This window comes from Drosophila arizonae, chromosome X (genome assembly GCF_054131065.1).
Source record: "Drosophila arizonae isolate 15081-1271.41 chromosome X, UAZ_ARI_1.0, whole genome shotgun sequence".
NCBI lineage: Eukaryota > Metazoa > Arthropoda > Insecta > Diptera > Drosophilidae > Drosophila > Drosophila arizonae.
Genome location: NC_142927.1, coordinates 15224135 through 15249308, shown reverse-complemented (window position 1 = coordinate 15249308; position 25174 = coordinate 15224135). Strand labels below are relative to the sequence as shown.

Here is a 25174-nt window from a genome sequence, read left to right as displayed (position 1 = left end):
GCCGGGACGCCTGGCTGCCTGGGCGCAATGGGGAAAGATAGCTTGTACAAGACCCGGAAACACAGCGCCCGATGCTTGTACAACACAAATCGATGCAAATATTTATATTTGCATGCATCTTCATTGGGCTAGAATCATTTGTACACAGCTGAGTCAGAGCCAGGCCATGGCAGAGAGTCGTGGGAGTGGGTGATGAGGTGGCCTAACAATCACAACGATGACACAAGCACGCACGGCAGAGATGTGCCTCGCTCTATGCGAAGATAGTGACAGCATCACAGTGACTGTGATAGCAACGATTGTCTTATAGTGACTGTATTAAATAGACAATTATGGCCGTGAGTGTATGAGTAGTATTAGCAGTATAACAGTATATTAGTATAGAAGTATATAACAGTATAACAGAAACTATATAAAAGAGCCAGTATGAAAGTGACAAACTAACTGTGACAGTATAACATAATCAATACAAAAATGATGGAATAACATTGGTAGTATAATTCCTAGATAGTCGAGACAGTATAACATTCGTAGTGCAATATTAGTGTTTATACAGATAACAGTGGTTATACAGAAATGTGTGAAACTAAGAACATAACCATCCTAGTATAACAATGAATGCAGTACAGTAACTTCACAATTCTGATGGTTTAGCAAGGACTATATAACAGTCACCGTATTAAGTAAACGCAGAAATGTTAATAGTAAGAATATGCCTAAAAAGCAATACTTTTATAACAACAGTGAAGGTAAAGCAATGACTGTTTAAGGGTGATATTATCATATTGACAGTATAACAGTCATTTTATAACTGGTACATTATAACAGCTACTGTATATAAGTATGAGAGTAACAGTGGCGACTGTATAACAGTGACTGTTTACAAATGACAGCATCAGTAAGACCGTATAAGATTCGTATAACAATGACAGCACAACGGTGACAGTATCAGTATTAAGTGACGTATAACAGTAGTTTAAAATACTGCCTATATAATAGTCACTGTATAACAATAGTTGCAAACACTGCCTATATAATAACGGTTGAATAACAGTAGGTGTTTACTAATGTACACTACGAATAATTCATTATAAGATAGGCATAATAATGACTGATATGACAGTATAACACTGACTGTATAACACTGACCGTATAACAGTTATCATATAACATAAACTATGAAATAGTATCTATGTATGAAAATAATAGGATAGCATTAGTTGTACAAGAGTCACAGTATAACAGTGCCAATATAACACTGACAATGAAAGAGGCGGACTGATAGTAAAAATAACTTTCACATTTTCGACAGCGCCCCAAAGGCGGAGACCATATGGCTGATGATGGGGTCGGAGCAGACTCTTTGATTAAGCGCGTGGGCACGAATGTAAATGTAGATGTGGATGTGAGTGTGAGTGTGGGTCCGGGTCTGGGTGTGGGTGTGGGTTTGTTTAAGGAACGTGGAAGATAAATATTGAAATGTTTCACTTCTCTTTGCTTACACCTTCTGCCCCGCAGGGAGTCGCTGTTCGCGAACAGCCCCAGCGCCGTTGCCACGCTAATGAGACAGAAGTCCGGCTCGTCATCGCTGGGCGGGGGGAGTGTGGCTGGCGCCGTGATGCCGCCGCCACCGCCGCGCTTCTTTTCCACATTCGGCTACGAGCAGGCTGCGGCGCCGGGCCTGATGGCCGTGTCGCCGTCGCTGCCGGTGGCCACGCCTCCGCCGCCGTCAGTGGCAGCAGCGGCGGCAGCGCATCTGGGCACACTGACGCGTCGCAGTCAGATGCACTTGCCACGTGCGCCGTCGCAACACGAGTCCATCGAGCTGGAGGAGCGGCACAGCGGCGTCGGCGTCGGCAGCGGCAGCGGGCAGCGGTCGCATTATGGCGTAATAGTGGCCTCCGCCGTGAAGCCGCAAGAGATCTGCCATCATCATCATCAGCACCAGCAGCAGCAGCAGCAGCAGTTGCCGCAGCGCACGCATCATTCGCATCCTGCGCACCAGCATCAGCAGCAGCAGCTGCAGCACCAGATGCAGCTGCAGCAGCAGCAACAACAGCAGCAAGCCCCCAGCGTTGCTACGCGACTGCCGAAGGGCCACGCCCAGCTGCAGGGCCAAACGACGGTGCTGCCCAGCAAGGGCAGTGGCGGCAGCGGCGTCGGCATCGGCGGCGGCGTCGGCAAGCAGCAGAAGAATGAGGAGTCGAAAGTGTTCATTGACATACGAAATTCAGCGCCAGACGTGATTATCATGACGTCCCATTGACATTTAAGGATTGCACGCCAATCAGCAACAACAGCAGCAACAACAGCAACAGCAACTGCAACAGCAACTGCAGCAGCCATGAGCAACAGCAACAACAACAGCAACAACAACAACAACAACAACAACAACAAGGAACAGAAGCATGGCACAATGGCTGGCATATTAACCACAGCAACAGCGACGCCGTTGACACGACACGGACATGCACACGGACGCAGACACATACACAGACACAGACACGGATGCGAACTCGGACTCGGACACGGACACGGAGGCGAACATGAACGCGAACATGGAGACGGCGTGGCGCAATCAGGCAAACGAATAGCAAACGCAAACGCAAACGCCACTTTTCCGGCCGGAACACAATGTCGCATTCAATTGTATTTTTGGCTTTAAGTCCAGGTAATGTTAATTTGCCTAGCCTGGCTTTTTCCAACGGTAGCTGGGCTGGTGGCTGGAAAACTTCACCCGCTCCCTTTTCTTTAATTTATCCCTATTTAAGCGCAGCCTCTTTGCTGTCGAGCGTAGGAACAGACACTGAATGCACTTGAATGCAGAGCCGTGTACATGTCCACACACTCACATATATATACATATACATATATATAGCCAAATAGGCGCTGCTGTTCCGACCAATGTTCAACTAAACGTGCAGACACTAAGCAGACGCTCGACAACAACATTTGCCAAAGTACAACGACAGCAGGAGCAGGAGTAGCAGGAGCAGCAGTAGGAGCGGGAGCAGCAGGAGCAGGAGCAGGAGTAGCAGGAGCAGGAGCAGCAGCAGAGACAGCGACAACTGTGAGCGCTGACCACCATTTGGACATTTTGAGCGGTGTCTAGCTGCTTCGCTCTCTTTGGCTCTCGGCGCTGCCTCCGCCCTGCCCTCCTCGTGCCATCTGCGTGGCCACAGAGCAGTCCGAATCCTGTTGCTTGACTTGCGGCCAGCGTGCCCGATCCGGGAACTTCTTCATTTACATGCATGACGAACGTGACAGGGAGACGAATGGCGAATGTTGCCAGCGAGTGGGTCAGACGCAGTCCATCCATCACGTGCACGTGCAAGCAGCACCAGCAGCAGCACGTTACCCCCAGCCCCACTCCTGCTCACGCCCTCTCTCCCTCTGCTTCCTCTCTTGTCTTGCTGCCTCGGTTACCTATCAAATGGCACTGAAGCAATTTGCGTGAAAATAGTTTTTAAGTGATTTTCAGCACATTCGTCGCACGTTCGCTTGGGCCCCTCGCTGTCCCAGCTGCTTTAATGATTTTATTAAATTGTTTTTACCACCCACCTGCCGCCCTCGCCCTCGCATCCACTGTCTCTGTCATGCACCCCCCGGGGCAGAGCGAGGGCCCTGTGTGTAAATGGACATACTCAAATATCTCAACGTCAATTTGATTATCTGACTGCGTTCAGAATTCATTTTTTGACGCACAATCATCTTTGACACAGCTCCAACAGCTCGACCGGCGTTCAAGTGGAGTTGCCCCGCCTCCCTCCCCCCCTTTTCTTCCCTCTCCCTCTCCTTTTTTCGGCCACTCGGTGTCTGTTTGCACGTTTTTCCGTTTTTCACTCCCATCTGGCGCGGAAAACTGTCAACTCACAATTAGCACGGTCACCATATTGCGTTGGCGTTCAATGGCTTTTTCTTCCTCTTACCCTCTGCCCCGATTGTGAACCCGAAAAAATACATATAAAAAGAGAACTACCAGTTGAACGTGTTCCGAAATTCAATTTCGTTAAACAAGTTTCGTTTTCACCAATCTCAAAAAAAAAAAAAAAAATTCGATTTTAATTTCTTATTCGGGTGTTCCAAGAAATCAATAGAGTTTTTAAGTATTTCATGCAATAAGTGTAAATAAATAGTTTATTTTCGAATTAAATTTTGCAATTACAGATATAAAATATGTAGATTATATCTGCACGATTTACTAACTTACAGTTCATGCTAAAAATAATCAACTGACATAATGATATATTTAAGAACTTTAAAATTAAGCTAAAATGTTGGTGTATAAAATGAATGGAGAATTTAAAATGTTTTGAAATTTGTTAAGTTTTCATAATACTTAAGCGTTCTTTGTATGGCGCATCCATGATTGATCAATCAATGGTTAATTCCCATCAATCATGAATGCATAATCAATGATTGATTTACATTTACTTTTTGCTTATACCGAGTCAATGATTGATGAGCTTGATAATTTTTTTTCTGATTGATCAATCAATGATATACACAATTTACAATTTTTTGTATGCACAGAATCAATGATTGATCAATCAATTAAGAGTACTTTCTTAATGCTAAAAATTACATCATGTGGTGAATCCATGATTGATATCATTGTCTACTTTCTCTATGTGCAGATATATGATTGATATCAATCAATGATTGATAATGTATTTAATGTGTGATCAACAAGTCAATGATTGATCCCTCATCAGTGATTTGTCTGTTTTTCCAAAATGAATCTACGATTGATTAATGAATGATTGATTCATTTGATTACTAACTTCATATACAGAATCAGTGATTGATCAATCAAAGACTGATTCATACCTTTCTAATATATAAAATCAGTAATAAATCTACCTAGTTCCGTTCATTATGCTTAACATCGCGGATTGATTGATTGAAATGTAGATTGATTCATGTTCTTGCTGACAATTTTTCTCGCATTTCTTTTCCTTTTCAATTTAATTGTATTTTTTTTTCTTTTTTTTTTTTGTAAATTTTTTGTTGTAATTTGGATAAAAGCGAAAAGTTTAGAATATTTGGAATGGACCGACGCATGCTGACAGAGACAAGTGTGAGATGTCTGAGTGAGGGGCGGCGTCTGGGGCGTGGCTGCGTGGGAATGGTACTAAGCTAAAAATGCCAAGCAATTTGATTGATTGAATTGAACGAGGAGGAACGACACGGGCAATGATGATGATGAGCTGAAGAAGAGTAAAATAGAAGGCAACGGGCAGCCGATTGGCAAGCGGTCAAAGTGTGGGGCAGGTGGGGCAAGTGGCACAAATGGGGCGTGGCCGATGTCAATGGCGATGGCAATGGCAATGGCAATGGCAAAAACCGCTCATTACTCTCCACATGATGCGCTTGTCATGCAGCCTTGCAATTTGAAGCAGGAGTCATTAGCAGGATTAAAGGCTGATTACAAACGGTTAGACGTTAGCTGGCCAAAGTCAATGCCGCCACTGAGAGCAGAGGCTGAAGCAGCAGCAGCAGCAGCGGCAGCGGCAGCGGCAGCAGGCGACAACTTGTAGATGCACATAAAAGATGACCCAGCTCAAAGCCAGAGACAGTTGGACACATCACAAGAGCCCGGCGTCAAATTAAATTTTGTATTCTCCGACAACCGCAAAAGTCATTAAAAATATGAGAATTCTGCTCAAAGTTGGTGGCGAAAAAACACGCAGCCCATTGGCCGTGCAATGAAAAATACAATTCAACCAAAAACATGCCGGTTCATTATATTGAATTGTTAACTTTTTTTTTTTTTTTTTTTTTTTTTTTTTGATACAACTCACTTTCAGTTGAATGCGCAGCGACCAGAGGCCCAGAAGCGAGCGATAAGAGATTCAAATCGATAACGCTCATAACCTAACTTGAACATGGCCTGACTTTAGTGGACTTTTATATGATATACATATATATATATATATATATATATGATATACATATGATTTACCACCAACTAGGCTGAGATTGTATCTAGTTCTTCGTTGAACCCTGTGAAAATGAGCTGAATTTATAGTTGCAATACCAGAAAAAACTATATATATCTTGATTTGACTCTACAGCCGAGTCCACTATGCCTATTCGCATGTCTCTGCAGCTAGAGAATGAAGCTTCAACTGCCCATGTGGATATCATCCATACCTCCTTCAATTTTCAGCAGATCAACAAAAATAACTAGAGCAATTCTCTGTTGCATTCTGCTTCTATTTAATATTCAACAAGTTTTGTATGTACAATTTATTGCGCATAGAGCCTAACTATAAACATATTGAATACTTTGAAAATTTCAATATTTTCATCGAAATCCGTACAAAAACTCAGAAGTTATTTAGGAAAATGTTTGGTCAATTTAGCGCCAGGCGTAAGCTCTTGCTCCAGCCATGTCAACGCACACACGCGCACAGCTTTATGTATATTTTGAATAGAATTGCATAGACTAACCATTTCAAACATACTTAAGCTGCTGCTTTAGCCTTGGCTTTGCATTGTTTTCCCGACGTTTAAAATGACAGCAGACGTTTAGCTATAGACGCGTGTTCGAGTCCTGACGAAAGATTGTATATTTAATAATTTATTTGTTATTTTATAATTAAATTTGAAAATAAAATTTATTACATCTGCATTAGTGTGCGTGTGATTTTGTTTATGCATTCGCAGATGTAAGCTAAAGTACATTTGTATTTGGAACAGCAGCTCGGCATGTGGTACAGGGTATCAGCTGGTCGGGCACACCCGGCTAGAGCTCCCCTTAATTGTTTTGGTTAACTGTGCCACAGTCACTCACCAATTTATTTGCTTTGAGCTCTGAGTGTGTTTGTTATTGAATCTTTAGGCTCGACTACTCATAGCTAATGTAATTTCAATAAAGTTTAACTTCAGCTGAAATGGAAGCCTAGCTTTGGCTATTGAGTTCACACACACACACACACACACACACACACACACAGACACATAAAGTACATATTAAGATATCGATATTTTTCTTTTAGCCTAAGCCGATTGGATTCTTAGCCAAATTGTGTATATATATAAGTCGAAAACGAACTATAAATGTCAACAAAAATTAAAAATAAAAAAAAAATAAATAAAATAAAAAAAAAAAAGAAGAACTATGAATACTGCAAATTTATCGATTTTACTACAATAAAATGGATATTACAAGTATTTTACTCGTAATTGTCTAACTAGTTAAGCCATACACATAAATAAATAAATAAAAAGTTTTTTTGTATAATATATTTTTTTTTTTTTTAACGCAAAATATACTTTAAGTATATCAAAAAAGATAGGAAAAAAAAAACAACTACTATTACAATTTTTACTAGATGTTACAATAAAAAATCTGTCTAAATAAAGTAATAAATAAATATACATATATTATATATACATATACATGTATATACCATACATATATGTATGGATGTAATAATATTTTTTTTGACTAGCATTAACACGCATTAACAACTAACGACTGCATTGTGTGTAAACTAAAGTTGATTGGCGCGATAAAAATAAAAATAAAAATTTAAACGAAACTGAGCGGATAACAAAAGTTTATAATGAGATCATAAAAATAATTTAGTTTAAGTAAGCCAAATTTTATGTGTGCAAAAAAAAGAAAGAAAGAAAAAAAAAAAGAAATAAATGTGTAAAATAAAAAAGAAAAATAGTCGAATGCGACAAAATAATAAAAAAGAAATTTCATTGTGCAAAAGAAGCAAAATTTGAAATTTAATTTTGGGATGCTGGAGAGGTTTTTATTCACACGGGGCGTAACTGCACTACGTCATACCCTACTCGCAGCTAACTTCGGGGAAGTTTCTCAGCTTGGGCTTCTCTCATTTCCGTTTCCTCTTCTGAGCGCGCTTTCATTTCGTAAAGTCGTTAAGGCTCGAAAGCTCTCTTAACAGCAGCCGAAGTGAAGCTTGGCAAACACAATGAATTCAGCTCTCTGGTTTGTGTCTTTACTATGTGCTAAACGGTTAAATGCGAGTTTCGTCAAAAGAGATTTCTCTCGCTGAGAGGGGAAATTTACAAAGTGTTTTCGTTAAAAGAGAAGCGGGTAGTTTAAGAGCGTGCGAGAGTGTGTGTCTTGGCTAAGCCTGCAATTGTCCTTTTTGGCATTTAACTTAACGAATAACATTTCCTGTCATACTGTTATACTGCCTGTCATACAAAATCCACATGGATGTAAGAATAGGACTTTTGTCTAAATAGAATTTCCTTATACGTTGAGTTTTTACGATTGACAGATTGTGCTTAGAAAAGTTGTAAGCTCACAAGTGCGAGTACATACCTACATACATACCTACATGTATATCTACCAACCCAACAGCTGTTTCAGATCCAACTTAAAGCTCTATGCTGTATGAACTTTGCATATATTCTGCTCTACGTCATTTCCAATGCTCTACCATCATTTCTATCTGTCAAGCCTTTAATAGCCATCACATTCATATATTATACATTTCTTGCTTAGTTGACGCTGCTGCTTAAAAGTAGGCAACAGAAGTTAGCAATTCCCAATTAGGAAATTTGCAAATCAACTGCTGCAACATTGTTGCCAAACATTGTGGCGCAACATATTCAGTGGCAAAAGATAAAGGGAAAAATTCAATTGAAATTAAAAATTATTTTATATTATATATCATAGAAGTTTTATTTGGGGACCAGAGTTTTCGTCGCAATTGCCGCACGGACGCTATAAGCGAAGTCGTTATAGCCGAATTTTACTATACTTAATTGACAATAAGACTTAGAGCATTACAAAACTATATAATTTTCAAAAGCCTTTCTAAACGCAATATAAAAGTAAATTCCCATTAGAACTCATTATATTAATATAAATATTTGCTCACGAATTATTTTCGAATCCATTCTCCAATTACAAAAAGAAAAAAATTATAATAATAATAAATAAATGTATGAAACATATTTTGTGCAGATCAAAATTATGGTATTGATATAGAAATTTTAGAACATTATGTAGTCATAACAAGAGATAAAAAGTCACATGGGAGGAGATAATTCCAAATTTGAAAACAAAATATTTCACTGGAATCTTAACATAAATCAAACAAATTTTTGTTTGGCAATAATTGGAAATATAGAAACAAATATGAATGAAATACTTCAGTAAAAATATTTATATGTAAATTTTAAAAAATAATACTTACCATCAAAAATATTGATTAATAAAATATATATCAATAATATTAATAATATTAAAAATAAATATTAAGTGAATTACAAATATTTATAACTCAAAAATGCCAAAATAAAAAATATTTCTAAAATATATATAGAATTAAAAATATTTAGCACTCATACGCTTCACACTCATACTTCCATCCACATTGAATTGAATATGAAATTTGAGGCGGAATATCTCACTTCATATCATGGCAAGTTCTTTTGAGGTAAGCCAACAAAATGTAATTATTTTTTATTGAACTTTTTTTTTATGGCGCAAGGCCCTGGCCGCTGGCTGCGGCAAAGCCAAGTTCATAATTTTGACGAGCTTCAGGTGGCTGGCTCAACGAATTTGTATACAAATATTTCCATGGCGGATGTAAAAGCGGATTAAAACTGGCTTACACTTTTAATAATAAGAATTTTAAGGCTGCTTATTAAACAGATCAATCTTGTGCGCAGTATAAGCATGGATGGTGGGAGAGAGAGAGGGGGTGGGGGGGAGTGGGCTGACAATAGGGAGTGAGAGAAATTGAGAGAGACGCCCATTTATCCACTACAAACGGGCGCTGCACCACCCAGTCCCACCCACAAGGCAAAAGCTTAAGGGTGAGAGAGAGAGAGAGTGCGAGAGAGAGAGAGAGAGAGTGAGAGAGGGAATTGAAGTGAACAAAAGAAAATGGCGCTCTTTAAGCATGATACAATAATTTCCTTACGACTCGGAAATTTCCCATGCACACTCACGCACACGCATGCCGGGGCGAGCTTGTGCTGGAAAGAGATAGCAGCACATGTCGCACAGTGGGCGGGATTTTATGCAACGTCGACGCGTCGCCCGACGGGTGGGCGGACGGTCGCTCGGTCGCTCGGTCGCTTGGTCGCTCGGTTTGGCATTTAATTAAGTGCTAAAAACTTGGGCAGACCAACACCCCCGCCCCTGGTGGGTCGCCCCCACCGGGCGAACGACGCTGAACAGCGTGCGATTTTTTAAAATTAAAACAAGCCGATGATTGATGTACTCGACGCTAATAAGTGTCCGCCAGTTGAGCCGTCGAGCCATCGAACGAGATGGCAAGCGGTCAGCAACGGGATTGGCTGGCCAAACACTTTATGGCTGGCCGTAGCAGCCCAAGCATGCGGACTAATGAATATTGTTCGCGTTTTAAGAGCTGTGCTGTGGTCACAGGAGAGGGAGCGAGAGCGCTCTTTAAGAGCTTTAGGGAAACTCCTAGAGCCACACAGCGCCCGACTACGCAATGCCCTCCAAGCGACGATTTCATATATCTATTGAGGATTGCCTTTGCTGAAGGTAAATATTGATCAACATGATTACACTTTTATTTTTTCCATGAGGAATACCAAAAGATTTTCAATCAGACTCTCACATATTTTCAATGTAATTTCCAGCTAAGAAGCTTCTATGCCAAGAGTCATGAGTCTACAAGCGAACTAAGGAGTTCCTGACTTGAGTTGAGTTAATGTGTTTATAAGAAAAACTTTCAATGCATTACAGTTTTCTACAGCAAAAAGTAAATCAAATCAGCAGCAACTTTGGAGACAATCCAAAAACCAAAGTAAGTTTTAGCTGTTCCCGAAATTGAATGAAGATATATCAAGAGCTCGAAACTATGATCTGATCGAAGAGATGAAGACAGAAGATGGAGCAAAGGACGAGCTGAACAAGAGTTGAAGTAACTTAAGCAAATATCAAATCAAATCAGCTCAAATCTGAAGAGAATTACGTTAAAGAGGAAAAAATATATATACAGTACAGAATCCGGCTATAACGACTCTCATATGACGAACTTTATAAACGGAGTGATTATAGCCGGACTCTACTGTATATATATGATCGAGTAGATGAAGGCAATATTGAAGCAGGAGCTGAATAAGATTTGGAAGAAATTGTGGTTCAAATCTGAAAAGAATTGTTTTGAAGGTAATATATGATATAGGTAAGTTTACCTTTTGACTAGGCATAAGCATATGAACATAATCGATAATTCGATCTACATAGAAATTTAAACTATCGAAAAATATCGAGAACAATTCATTTCAACGGGATAGAATTTTTCGAATTATCGCGATTTTTGATTATCGAGACTCGACTCGTATATAGGTATATATATGTATATATACTCGTAGTATATATATTTGATATTCACATACATATGATTCTATTCCATATTACATTCAGTACTAAAATGTTTTCATTGATGAATTTCCTCGACCATAAGAGAGTATAAAAGTTCAGAGAATAGTGTTAATTTTACTCCCCGTCATCTAATTGAATTAGAGACTGTTTAATTGCTCTTCTTCTTTGACGATGTGCTTGCAATTTGAACTGTTTGAGAATACGCTCACTTGGAATGTTAATCTGGTCATCGCTAGCCGCAACACGTTCGCCGAGCGAGTGACCAGCCCAGTCAGCCCAGCCAGCCAGGCGACCCACCTGGTGGCTGCTGGCTAACCGCACAAAGAGTCGCATTCAATTAAGCGATTACCCTTCCGGGGGAAAGGGGCAGAGCAGTAAGTGTATCTCTTAATGGGCGGCACATGGTGTGGCATGAGCCGACGGGCGAGCGAGCATATGCTGACGCATCATTTGCTGCCGCTGACCAGTGGACAGTGGACAGTGGCCCGAGTTGAGTCGAGTCCGGTGAAATAAAAGAAATGCGTTGTCATAAATCAGGAAATCGGCAAATAAATTTCTATGCGCCAACATTTCAATATACAAAATAGTCAGAGTCGCCGAAGGAGTCGGAGAAGGAGACGGAGCCAGAGACAATGCACCTCACACTGCAGCCATAAATACATTATCTATAGTTTCCACTTAGCTGCACAACGGTCCCACTTACCGGACGGCGCTCAGCCAAAGGTGGTTTGGGCTCGGGCTCACCCACTGGGCGTAAATCATAACGGCCTCATATAATGGCTAATGTGCACTCATAAATGGATAAACGCATGCCATATGCTTGGCTCGGTGGCTCGCTAGGCGGGTGGGTTGATGGGTCGGTGGGTAGGTGGGTCGGTGGCTCGCCAAGTCCAAGCAATGTTATTTTGTGTGCGTGTCATTTATGGGTCATTTACCCAGCGAAACTGGAGCATTATCAAAAGGCAGCGAGTAGTTGCCTTATCCTCAGATTCTCTCTACATATTGAGAACTTATCGCTTTTAGACTGTATTTTAACTCGGAATATAGTGCTAATACAATAGGAATCTATTGCAATTTATTGAAATACTTTCAGCTAGATGATATTATCAGGAAGTTGTCTTCATTTGATCAAGAAACTGATGAAAACACCTTCTACAATATTTATGGCAGCCTTTCTTAACAAGTTTCATTTCCTTATATTTGGAAAATATCTTGCATATTTATATATTATGATTTTTGTCAATTGAAAATTTGGGCTCTTTAACATTTCTTTTGAAATAGAGTGTTTAATTTCTCTAAAAATTATCCATTAGACTCTGCTCCTTGCATACAAAACCCTTAATTTTGATTAATAATAAGAACAGGAACGAAGCGCTGACCATAATTAAGAAAAAGTGTGTGCCAAATTGAGCTACCTAGTACTCATTTGACTCAAGCACGAAGTGAATTTCCAAGTGAACAAAAATAAATATAGAAAGAAAAATCTGAAAAATATATACTTTTTAATCGTATAGCTAGACACTCTATCTAAGGCCTCTGGAATCATTTTATGCCAACTTTCTCTAATGGCTCAACAAAAATTAGATTATGAATATACACTTCTGGCTATCGACGACATGGCAAACGGAAAAACAAAAGTTTATATACCATACTTCAGAAGCTACAGCTACAAAATTTGAGAGTTTAGTTATGGAAGACTCCCTTCTGACTTCTCCACTTTCATGTTCAAAAAAGATTCAATTATTTTTGGAGAGCGAATAAGTGTTATGCAGTCGTTGATGCCAGCCCCCAGCATTTCTCGTTCTTTTTATAGTATTTAACAATAATATATATAATATAATTAATATTAATATATTATTATTGGCCTAGTTCGCCTTTCAATGTCTTTAATTTAATTTAATTTTCTTTCACTTGAACTTCTTTCAGAACTACTATATTTGGTAGAATATGAAATTATTCCAAGTCAGCTTTAGAGAAATTCCTTACTATTGCCATCGGACAATATTGGAATTGGATCTAATTGCTTTAGCTGGCATTTAATATAAGCAGCAAAATATATAATGAAAAATATTTACGCAATTAATATGCCAATTCATTCAAGGCCAGCAACCTTCACAAAAAAAAAAAAATAAATAAATAAAAATAAAAATAAAAAAATCAAAGTTACGTCTTCCTGCCGTTTAGATTAAAGTAAAACTAAATCTCCATCTAAAATTCGCTAAGGCCCGCGTGCAATGCCAAAACTTGGAGCAATTGATGCACTTGCTCTAGTTTTATGGGCCAGACCACACACGCACTCTCTCGCACACACACACACACACAGTCACACTCTCATACCTTTATTCATTTGGATAGTTGTAAGTTGACTTCCTGTTTCCTCTCGTCGAATGTTAATATTTCGATCAGCGACCCCTTTGAGCTGAAGTCGGCGTCACAGCGTTTCCGATTGCGTCTGAACAAATCCTGTTTACTGCCTGTCAACTTATAAACAGTTTTCCATAATAATGAAAAACTTTTGCGGCGGAAACAAGTCGAGACTCAAAACTCAAGGCTAATGCTACAGCAACGATTGAGGAAAAGAAAAAATGAATGAAATACAAAAAGAGTATATATATATATATATAAAGAAAATTAAGGATTATAATCATGTAATAGAAGAAATTGGAAGAGCAACAACAGATTGAATGCGCTGGGCAACATTTCCGGTTCGAGCATCAGGAGAGACGCACTCACAGTGTGAGACGAGCCGATTGTGATGATGATGATGATGATGAAACAAAATGACCAAGGGCCAAGATGAGCTCGGTGCGGGGCATGACGCGTTCGCTTCCAAGCGACTTCCTCTCTCTCTCTCTCTCTCTCTCTCTCTCTGCACCGATATCGGGCACAAAGAGCTTTATGATTTTCCGGTCAATACAATTGAAAACGGTTGCGTTGCATCCTTACAAATCAACAAGCATGACACATTGCCATTGTTGTTGCTGTAGTTGTTGTTGTTGTTGTCGATGTTGATATTGATGCTGAGCCAGCAATAAGCAGCTCGAAAAAAAAAAGAAAAAAAGAATCAGAAACGAGCAGTCGAGCTGCCAACAACTCTCAGTGCAATGACAATGAGTAAGTGTCTGAATTGGCTTTATTCTCCCTCTTTTTTATGCTCTGCCCTATCTCACTCACTCTCTCTCTCTCTCTCTCTCCTTCTCTCCCTCTTCCCTTTGTTTGGTCTCTTTCTCTCTCAGTCGCATTGAAATCTGAACAAGTCGGCCTCGTTTCAGCCCATTCATAGATCAGCTAATGACCAATAAATTTCCTGTTTCTTGCTTTTCTCGGTGCCAGGACTTGACTTGAGTTTGTTTTTAAGAATCCTTAAGGACTTCCAAAGTGGATATTTGTACTGTTAATTATATAGATAAAGACATTGTCAGCTATGAGATTGAATATATTGCAATATATTGTGTTTCAATGAGTAACTGAATTTTGATACATACATACTCCTATGTATATCCCTATCTACCTGTCAGCTAAATCAGATCAGTGACGGTGGGCGATTTATTTGATACGGTTTATCATTGGCTTATCAGAGCTCAATATGAAATAGTTTTTTTCTGTAAAATCATATTCTAGATCTAAAGGGAAAGAAAGAAAGGGTTCGTTAAGGTAGAAGAACTTGCATATGCATAATATAGTAGAGGTCGATTTCCAGTGACTAGTGGACTTGTATATAAGATGTATGATTGATCAGGAGAGAGGGAGAGAAAAAAGGAAAGAGAACGAAAAAATGAGACAGACAGAAACAGAGAGATAAAATAAACAGATAGATAGAGATAGACAGAGAGAGAGGAGAGAGAGAGAGAGAGAGAGTAAAATAGAAATTCATAGATTCATAAGGAGAGAGGATATAGAAGAATACTGTGTGAGAGAGAGTGTGAGCGGGGGATAGATTCTAGAAAAAGAAGGTGAGAGAGAGGGAGCTAGAAAGAAATAAGATAAAGAGAAAGAGAGAGAGAGAGAGACCAAGAGGGACAAAATAAAGTGATAGATCGAGAGAGAGAAAGTGAGAGAGAGAAAAAGATAGCGAGATAGAAGTTCAGAAAGTCATAAGGCGAGAGGATAATGAGAATAGTGTGCGATGGGTAGAGAAATATCAAGAGAGAGGGGGATATCAAGAGAGAGAAAGAGAGAGAGAATGAGATCTCTCGCTCTCTTGAGCCCAACGTTGACAGGTTATGTCAACTGAAACTAAATGTATGTAAACATACGAATACACATACACGTGCATGCGCATGTATGTATCTATATAGATGTGACTCCCACTACACACCATATCCAATCATTTATGGCTGGGGACTGCTCGGTCTTGTTGTCCATTTCGTGGCCCTTGCGCTGCCCCTGGCTCGTGCGAGCCCGTTGTCCGCTTTCCACTTGCTCGCTCCGATTTGCACGCATGAGCTGCTCATGAATGCCGAAAACGAAAAGCGTTTCGTTTGTTTGCCCAGTTAAATCTGTTTGGCGTCGCATCTCCGCCCCGCCGGCCGTATAAACGCCGTGCGTACACCCTCGAGGAACACCCTTGTGTCTAACCAGATTTCAATTTGTGCGCTTGGGCCGAGCCGGAGGCAAGTGTTTATGAGATTTTTGCAGTGAGACGCGCTGCTAAATGGCCGAGGCGAGCATGAGGAGCGGCGGCAGGAGGCGAAGGTACGAGATGACTGCCTGGAGATTTGCTTGACTTTTATTGTGTTGTTATTGTATTTTGCTATGCTGGTTAGATCTGGGAGAGTGAGTGTGTGCGTGTGTTTATTAACACCCTCGCACAGAGCGATGGGGCGAGGGAGAGGGGGAGCGATAGAGCGACGAGCGGTCACATTTGATGTAATGTGACATGATGGCTTCATCAAAAGCGCATTAAAAACAAAGCGTGTAAATTGCGTTAAGTAAACACAGAAAACAGAGAGAGAGAGAGAGAGAGAGAGAGAGAGAGAGAGAGAGAGAGAGAGAGAGAGAGATGGAGAGAGGGGAAGATGGTGAGAGAGAATTGCCAAGTAAATTTGTTTGCCATAAAGCCAAATCCAAGAGCCAACTACGATTCCAATTTCAATTTCAATTTCAATTCAGATTTGCTTCTTCCTCCAGCCGAAGCCAGCGAATGCTCGTAAATTAGCCCGTTTCTTCCATAATTCAAAGTCAGCGTTGCAAATGATTTACACAAGCCGTAAGATATACGACAAAATACTAACGAGAGCAGACAAGCAGAAGGCAAATAATGAAATAGCCCAAAAGTGAACGACTCGCAAAATATCCTGGCCGGGAGCACTGAAAGGATTTGCCGGAGGTCTCCACACGGCGGCAGGCTATGGCAGCGGCTCGCTGAACTGGGCACGAAATTATTACAGGCCAATGCACTTAACAAGTGTCCTGGACAAACAAAAACTCTAAAAGGCAAATCAAGGCAGCAGCAGCAAAGGCAACGGCAACGGCAACGGCAACGACAGCAGTTGCAAAAGGATTCAGGCCATTAAGTTCCGGAAGCGTGTGTTGATAACCAGACAACAAGTACGAATCCTGCTGCAAATGCAAAAGATACGACTGCGGCCAGGACTTCGCCGTGGACTAGCGCCAGCACGGGCTCTGGCGCTGTCCTGACTGCGAATGCGAATACGTTGCAGTCATTTGCTGCGGGGCGCGGCTCAAAGGCGTAAATATGCAAAAAAAAAAAAAAAAAAGGAAAAGAAAAAGAAAATGAAAAGGAGAAGAAGCAGCCAAAATAGAAGAAATAAAATCTAGCCAAACTTTCAGCTCGTTGAGGAGTTTCTATATGCGGATTTCAGCCAACCTGAGCAGAACTAATAAATACTCTACGAAATGCTGAAAATAGGTTCACTATAAAAAAAAAAAAAATAAAATAAAATAATGGAATGCCATGGAATATGTTTGTAAATAATAAATATTTTATTAGCATAATCAATAATTTGTTAGCATAAAAATAGTAATATGTTTTTTTTTTTTTTAATAATAAAATTATTAATACCACTCTTTTTTATTAAAATAAAAATAAAATACAAATTTATTTCTACGAATAAAAAAAAACACGCATTTTTAAATACAAAAATATTTAAAAATTTAGAATTATTAGTAAAGTTTGTAAAAATAAAATATATACATTTTTTTTATTTATTTATGTATTTCTATTTATTTATTTTTTTTTTTTTTTTTTTCAATACCATTCACAAAATTATGTAGTTATAACAATGAATGAAATAAATTTAAATTGAAAAAAAAATTTTTTATTTATTTATATTATTTCGAAGAAGACATTCTTTGAATACTAAATTATTTCTAATTTATTTTGTAATAATATTTAAAATATTATTTATTATTTAAAGAATTTGATGCTTTAAATATTAAAATTATTACAAATATAAAAAACAATTAACATTTTTTAAAATTACATAAAAATTTTGTTGTAAAATATTTATGATCGTGAAACATAGAGAAAATTGTACAAAATAAATTTCCTAAGCTTATAATTCATTTATTTAAATTTAAATATTTCTGTAATATTTTTTAGTAATTAAATTAAGAATATTTTTTAATATTTTATTAAGCGATTATTATTATGCATTAAAATAATTTGAATATTTATTTTATTATTAAACATAATTTTGAATCTTTTTTAGATCCTTATTCCTTTTATGCATAGTATTTTATGATATTTCGCAAATATATACCATAAATAAATATATTTGAGTGCCTTAATTATTTGATTTATAGTTCGGCTGCGTCTCGCTGGGCTGGCCATCGCATGGAAGTGAATGAGATGAATTAAGCAACCCTTCCGCATTGCATAAATCATCGAATTAATCGCAGGGGCCAAGTGCGCAGACCACAGCATGAAAATGTTGGCGAAACTAAAAAAGCGGAAACGGAAACGCACACACAGTTAGCCACATCCAGATCGAATGCCGTTCCGAATGTCATTTTCAAGTGGTTTTAAAATGATTTTGTGGCTCATTTTTTTCTTTTTCAAAATCTGGAATTGAAATTTGAAAGAGAAAAAAAAAAAAAAAAAAAACAAAAAAAAAAAAAATTGAAAACAACTTGAAATTCGATTTTAAAAATCTTGACGCTACAATTGAACGGCGACACATTTCCGCTTCCGTTTGGCTGGCAACAAAAAAGGATTGACTCTTAGGGTCGATCTCAGGCCATTTGGCCGATGTTGTTAGCTTTTGGCTTTACGTTTCATTTAGCAAACGATTTCATTAACTAAAAAGCGCAGCTCAACACAAGGGTGACCCCTGCCTCGGCACATATTGCGCCTGTCCGCGTCTTCGTCCTCGTCCGCGTCCTCGTCCTTACACAACGAGCTGTCCAAAACGAGTGGGCGGTTGGATGGGTGGGTGGGTGGTTGGTGTGGTTCTGTTTGAGTTGTGTGACCCTTGTCGATGCTGCTGGCGCATGTTGTACGCTCTTTTTTTTATCGCCATTCAAGTTTGTTTTTCCGCTTAAAGTATTTTTATTGAATAGTCGTCTTATCGTTTTTTACGACCCGCCAACCACTCGCCCGTGTCCTGTGCGTCACAATTGCCAGGGTCAACACTGACGAGGCACCCCCCCTTCCCTCACTCCCTCACTCTCTCACTCTCTCACTTCCCCACCCCACATGCCTCATCATCGGCCATCGGCAGCGTCGTGCTTCGAGCTGGCTCCCCATTAATGCTAATCTAAACAAATTTTTGCCATCAAAGGGGCCAAGGGCCATGCCATGCCCTGGTCCATATTCAACTTCCATATAAAATATTGTCAATCAATTCAATTACAAGTTGACATCATTGTTAGTTATTGTTGACGTCAATTGTGCCAGCGCCCCCCTCCGACTCGCCCCAGTGATTTATGTGGCACTTGGTGCCTCGTTACTTCCTTCAGTGTGTGTGTGTGTGTGTGTGTGTGTGTGTCCAGTATCCAGTGGCCAATGACCAGTGTCTAGTGCTCTATATCTTCCGTCCACTCGCCGTCTGTCCGCTGGCCAGCAGCATCCTGTACGCCTGCATGCCGTTGCCATTGTCAAGCAGAGTCTTTGTGCCGTTTGAGCAGAGTCCAAGTGAGCAAAGTCGATTTGTTTGGCTCGCTGTATGATTCTTAAATATGGCTATGGAGATATCTGACTGAATGAATGTCTGAAAGTAACTAGGTTTAGTATAAATCTTACTGAAGTTGTGTTAGCTGTCAGTTTGAATGTGTTTTCTTTCCTTCTCTCTTACATATTTATATCTCTCTATTTGTCTGTATCAGGGCCGGATCAAGCCAGGTGTGGTGGGGGCTCTTGAAATAGAGCTCAATAATCCAGTTATAAAAATGAAATATTATTAGAATCATACACTTAGGTATATGATTTTAAGGATTTTAAGCATAGGGTATATTCATTATAGAATATCAATCTCACGCGAGATGCCTCACGGTCGATGAAGTCCCTCCCGTGGAGGTGTCTCTGGTCCGTGCGATAATCCTCTATAATAATCTGCATATTGACATAGATCATATTATATTTTACGCTCTTCGATTTGGAGTCAATAGATTGCACTATTCGACAGCAGCGAGATCCTTTCTATCCATCTACCACCAGCAGACGTTTTATCGATATATATCGCATAATATTATATCCAATATTATACGGTATATATCGATTGAATGTCAGCTTGTGGTAAAAGGATCCCTTATACTCATCGATATTTATCGATTACCGCATATGTTTGTTTGTTTAATGAATATTTATTTGCTCCCAGAGGCAGCTTTTCATCAGCCACAACACTATCTAGCTCTACCATAATTAAATAACTTTTGCAGCACCTTTTCAAAATCAAAATTCCCATCTTTTTTCTCAATGAACTCTGCTCAGTTGTCAGCAAATTAGCGCATCTGCCTTTTGGGCGAGTGTCCGTCGCGGTAAATGTCTACTCGAATTTCAGGGCCCCCGTCCCCCGGGCGTAGCCCGTTCACCCCTGTCGACCTGGACATGAGCAGGAATCGCACGCCCCCGCGCAATTAGACGGCACACGGCAACGTGAACCTCAACCCTTTCTGGATGGCCAACTTAATGACTTCCGTTTGGTGTGTGGTTCGGGTTCAAAGCGCGGTTAGAGTTAATTGCCGACTGCTTCTCAGCGAGGACGGCGCCCAAAAATGTTGTGACGTGTGAGGCGAGGACGTGGACGAGCTCGAGGAATTCTATTGATTGATTTCTCTATTGTCTGCACCCTCAAAGTTTGTTTGAGTTCGCGGCTCAGTGTTTGCCTACAAATCGCTATTTGATTTGTTGTTGTTTGTTGTTGCTGTCGCCTCGCTTCGTTTCGTTTCGTTTCGTTTCGTTTATTTACCAATAATAATGCAATCAAAATCAAAGGTTAAACAGTGGAGCTGCCTCAGCTGTTGATCTGCATTCAGATCTCAGCAGCATGAGGAGAGAAAGGACATCTAAAAGGGTTTTCGATCCTGCCACAATTTCCATGCTCAGGTGCTGTTGCACGTGCAACTTACCCCTAGCCTAGACGCTAATGGCTGCTGCCACATTATTGTTTGTTGATTTCAATTTTGATTTGCTGCGACCCCCAGCGCCCGAGCACGAAACACACTGAAGTCATATCAATATCGTGGGAAGCACTAAGCACACAGACGCTCTCGGCGCGTCATATTCAAATTAGCCAAAAGAGCAACAAACACAAAGAGAGAGAGAGAGAGAGAGAGAGAGAGAAAGGGAAAGGGAGGGAGAGAGAGGGAGGGGGACACACAGTCAGCAGTATTGAGCTGGAATATCAAACGCCAACGCGAGGTCATGTGAAAGTGCAAATTTATATTGGCTTAATGGCTGCTATGCCCTGCTCTACAAAAGGGGCCAGACCCGGGCCATATCAAGCTGTGAGAATGTCTGTAATAAACCAAACTCTATATAGGGGGGAAAACGTGAGCCAGGACTGCAAATGATAAATGGTTTATCATCAAATATACTTAGCTGGACAGCTTTGATATATCTACTCATATCATATTCATATATCCAGGCTATGCTCTGTATTAGAAATGATATACCCTTGATTGACTTTCAATGTGCTTTAACATTAGCTGGCTAAGTGCTGCTCAATATTCAATACTCAAGCTTTTCTAGGATATTTGCTATGTGAATATTCTACAGGCTACTTACAAGGTATTTCAGTCGAACTAATGTTCTATATATATATTACTATTCCTTTTTTTGTCAATACCTACATACCTCAGAATATTTGCAGGGTATTTACAGGTTAATGCTTAATTTTTGCTTTAAATATTTAAATTCCGAATAAGGCTATTTAAGGGTATTTATTATTTTATTTTAAATATTTATTTTAAAATATATTTAAATTCCCAATAAGGTTATTTACAGGGTATTTTGGTATTACTCAATTTTATTCAGAATTAAAAATCTGCTTTAGCTCGTTTCTTGGGCAATGATATATAAGAGCAGAATTGTTCACCTGAAATTTTTAAAGCATTTTACAGGGTATTTGAGCCGAACAGTGCTCTGGTATTGCAAAACTTCTAATAATTAAATAATGTATTAATTATATTTCATGAGTAGATACTCTGTGTACTATAGTTTATTTGTCTTCTTTATGACCTTTTACAGGGTATTGCAGTCGATCGATCAAATTTCCACCCTGCAGTTTACTTAAGTTGTTTTCCTAGGGTATGTGCAATGCGTATAACTGTTGCCCTTGACTGCTTTAGGCTGCTTAGGCTACTTACAGGGTATTAAACATGTGCTCCTTACAGCACATATTGTTTGTCTTCCTGCATTTGAGCAATGAATACATTTTCCCAGGGTATATGCCAGGCCAGTCTTTAACTTGGCCAACTTCAGCTCATTTACAGGGTGTTTCAGTCGAGCATAAAGTGTCTTGCTAAGCAACTTTGTGCATTATACCCACTTCGGCCGACTTACAGGGTATTCCAGTCGAGCACATTTGCTTATCTATACTTATTTGTTAACTTTGATTGGGGGAGAGACAACATTCACACACTCTTTCAATCACTCAGTCACTCAGCTGCTGTTGTTGTTGTTGTTGTTGTTGTTGCTGCTGCGTGTTGCCTTTTATGCAAATCATTGTAATGCAATATTTAAATTGATGTTCGGTGGCTTTTTAATGGCAAACTCTGCCAGACACGCAAGGCGGTCCACAAAGTGCTTCGCTTCTCGGGGTGCAGCTGGGACGACGAAGGCTCGAAGGCTCGAAGGCTCGCAAAGGGTTTCGCCTCTCGCCTCCACATGTAAATGACGAACAGATTCGTGTGAACTCTCAAGTCGACCAGGTCGGCGCCTAATGGAGCCATTCGTTATACTGCACTTACATAAATAAATATTAAATATACAATTTGGCATTAGATTAGATTAGTCTGAAAAAATGAACTACTAAAGGAGACTATTGGTAGATCGTTTCCTTCAGAGACTGGAGATCATTTCTTCAGACGAACACAACTTGAATGGCCTGGACTCAAAGCTTATTAATAGAAAAGATACTCTAATTGATTCACTCTGTTGATTTACGAGCTCGCTTACAATTTGCACTTGCCTCGTTCGGTGTCAGCCAGAGCTAATCCTGGCCGCAAAGCCGACGCCGCCGTTGCCGTCTTAGCGCCCACTGGCTGAGGGCCGAGGTGTGCACAAATGGCCAACAGATTGGCCGCATCTTCATAAATAAAGACGTGTGCCAGTGGAAGGGAGAGGAGGAGAGGGCGAGAGGTGGAGGGAGTGCACGCGCCTGCTAGGGCCAGCTGTTGACACGTGTGTGCGTGTGTGTGTGTGTGTGTGTGTGTGTGTGTGTGTGTGTGTGTGTGTGGGATGCAACTGAAAAACAACATTGCGAACATCATCGGAGGTGGTGGGGGAGTGGTGTTGCTTGGTTGGTGGTTGGGTGGGTGGCTCTGTGCCAACCACTGGCCGCACACAGAAACAATTGACTCGACAAGATTACAAGCAGGAAATTCAATTTTAAAAGCAGCTGCCACGTGTCCTTTTAGTGCTTGAAATTGTTACAGTTATTGAGCCCGCTGCCCGCTACCCGCTGCCCGCGGGCCGCCTTGTGGTAATGGTAATCGTAATGCTGGTGGTTGCTCGCCGGCGGCGGTGGTGGTGGTGGTGGTGGTGGTTGTTGGATTGCCCACGCGGTGAACTATGAATATGTAATTTTGGCAACATCGATGAAAATTGAGCAATAAACGCGCCGAGTCGAGCCGCGTCGAGCTGCATTGCGTTACAAATAAAAACAAAAGGCCCGCTGGCAGTGGCAACGGAAACGGAACAAACACCACCAGCCCACCAGCCAGCTAGCCAGCTAGACAGCTAGACAGCCAGCAACCCACCGAACGACACCGCCAACCCACCAATCGAGCAACGATGACGACGGCGACGACGTGTTAATTTGCAGGGTGGCTTTCTAGACAGCAACGACTACGACGACGACGACGACGGCGACGGCGACGGCGGCGGTGCTGCGGTGGCTAAAAGGGCGTGTGATTGACTTAATTGACTATGAAAATGAGAAATTACATGCAGATAATGACGATGGTCGCGAAATGAACAACAAACAACCGCTGCCAGCAGCGGCCAACAACAACAACAACAACGATTGCACTGGGCGTTATTAAATTTTTCAATACCCATTCTCACACGAGTCGCCGCCGAAGCATGCCACGCCCCCGCAACGCCGCTAACAACTGTAAAATGAGCCATCAACTTTGATTTAATTTGATTTGATTTTCATTCCCCCCCCCCCCCCCCCCCCCCCCCCCCCGTCTCCCCTACGCCGCATCAGCTCTCTCGTCCCAGCACACCTCGTCGCGCCCCGGAGCGCGGCTTTCCGGCGCTTTATTGCAGCACATTGGCTAATTAGAATTGCGACTTTGTGGCTTTGTGACTTTGTAGCCCTGTCGCATGCCGCATGCCGCATGCCGCATGCCGCTTGGCGCATGCCACATTGTGTGAGAGTTTTGTCATTAAAATTGCATTTTATTTGCGGACAACGGTCAAGCCGAAGACCCAACTAATTGAAAATGCCAAATCCTGGCCAGCTCCAGGCCTAGCTGCATGGGCTTCATTACTCTGCTGGGAGCAGCAGCCCCAGTGGGAATCAAATACATCTTTTTGAACAAGTTAACTGACACTGACAATCAATGAATGTTACCCAACAAAGTATACATATTATATACATATATGTAGTGCACCTCTCTATATATGTAGTTTAAAAGAACCCTAGCTACTACAGTAGGAGCCATCAGTTCTAGTCTAGCAAAGGCAAATGAATAAAATAAGTATATATTCAATGAATTTATATATGAATAAAAAATAATTAATAATAAAAACAAGAATAGGAATAATAACAGGAATAATGACTAATTAATAAAAAACAAGTAAGAAGGCTCCAGTCGAGACTGCTCGACTAGGAGATACCCTGAACACTCCAAGCTAATATTCTAATCATTCTGGACTTCTTTTATGCATACACATGCAATTATAAGCACGCGCTCTGCTGACTGCGCAGTTAGCAGCGGCTGCGCTTGGGCTGCGCTGCAATGTGAGGAATATTATGAGAATTTATTTCTTGAATAATTTCTTTTATAGACATACAATCTTATTGAAACTTCAGAGCGTAATCATATGGTTAAAATGTGTGCACATTCCAAAATACAAGTCTCTAGTACTTGAAATGCGTTTTTTACAAATTGGTGGCGAAGGGGGCGTGGTATATAAACTCTGTAGATTGCAAAATCTTTGTATCCATTAACTTTATA

General features: G+C 40.4%; 2 protein-coding genes across 10 annotated transcripts in view; both read left to right on the top strand.

Annotated features, from left to right (window-relative positions):
• The window catches only part of Neto (Neuropilin and tolloid-like), a 108908-nt gene extending 101051 nt beyond the window's left edge, over nucleotides 1–7857 (top strand). For 4 of the 7 annotated variants that reach the window (XM_089473151.1, XM_089473150.1, XM_089473148.1 and 1 more), the window contains one exon: nucleotides 1519–7856. In XM_089473151.1, coding sequence (XP_089329277.1) covers nucleotides 1519–2266 — 748 coding nt within the window. In that variant the 3' untranslated portion in view covers nucleotides 2267–7856. Of the gene's footprint in view, nucleotides 1–1518 lie in introns of all 7 variants that reach the window. The other 3 variants (XR_016270848.1, XR_016270849.1, XR_016270850.1) reach the window with 3 other exon arrangements.
• Nucleotides 1–25174, top strand: part of LOC149267940 (uncharacterized) — a 293596-nt gene that overhangs the window by 137771 nt on the left and 130651 nt on the right. The gene's annotated exons all lie outside the window — the stretch shown is intronic.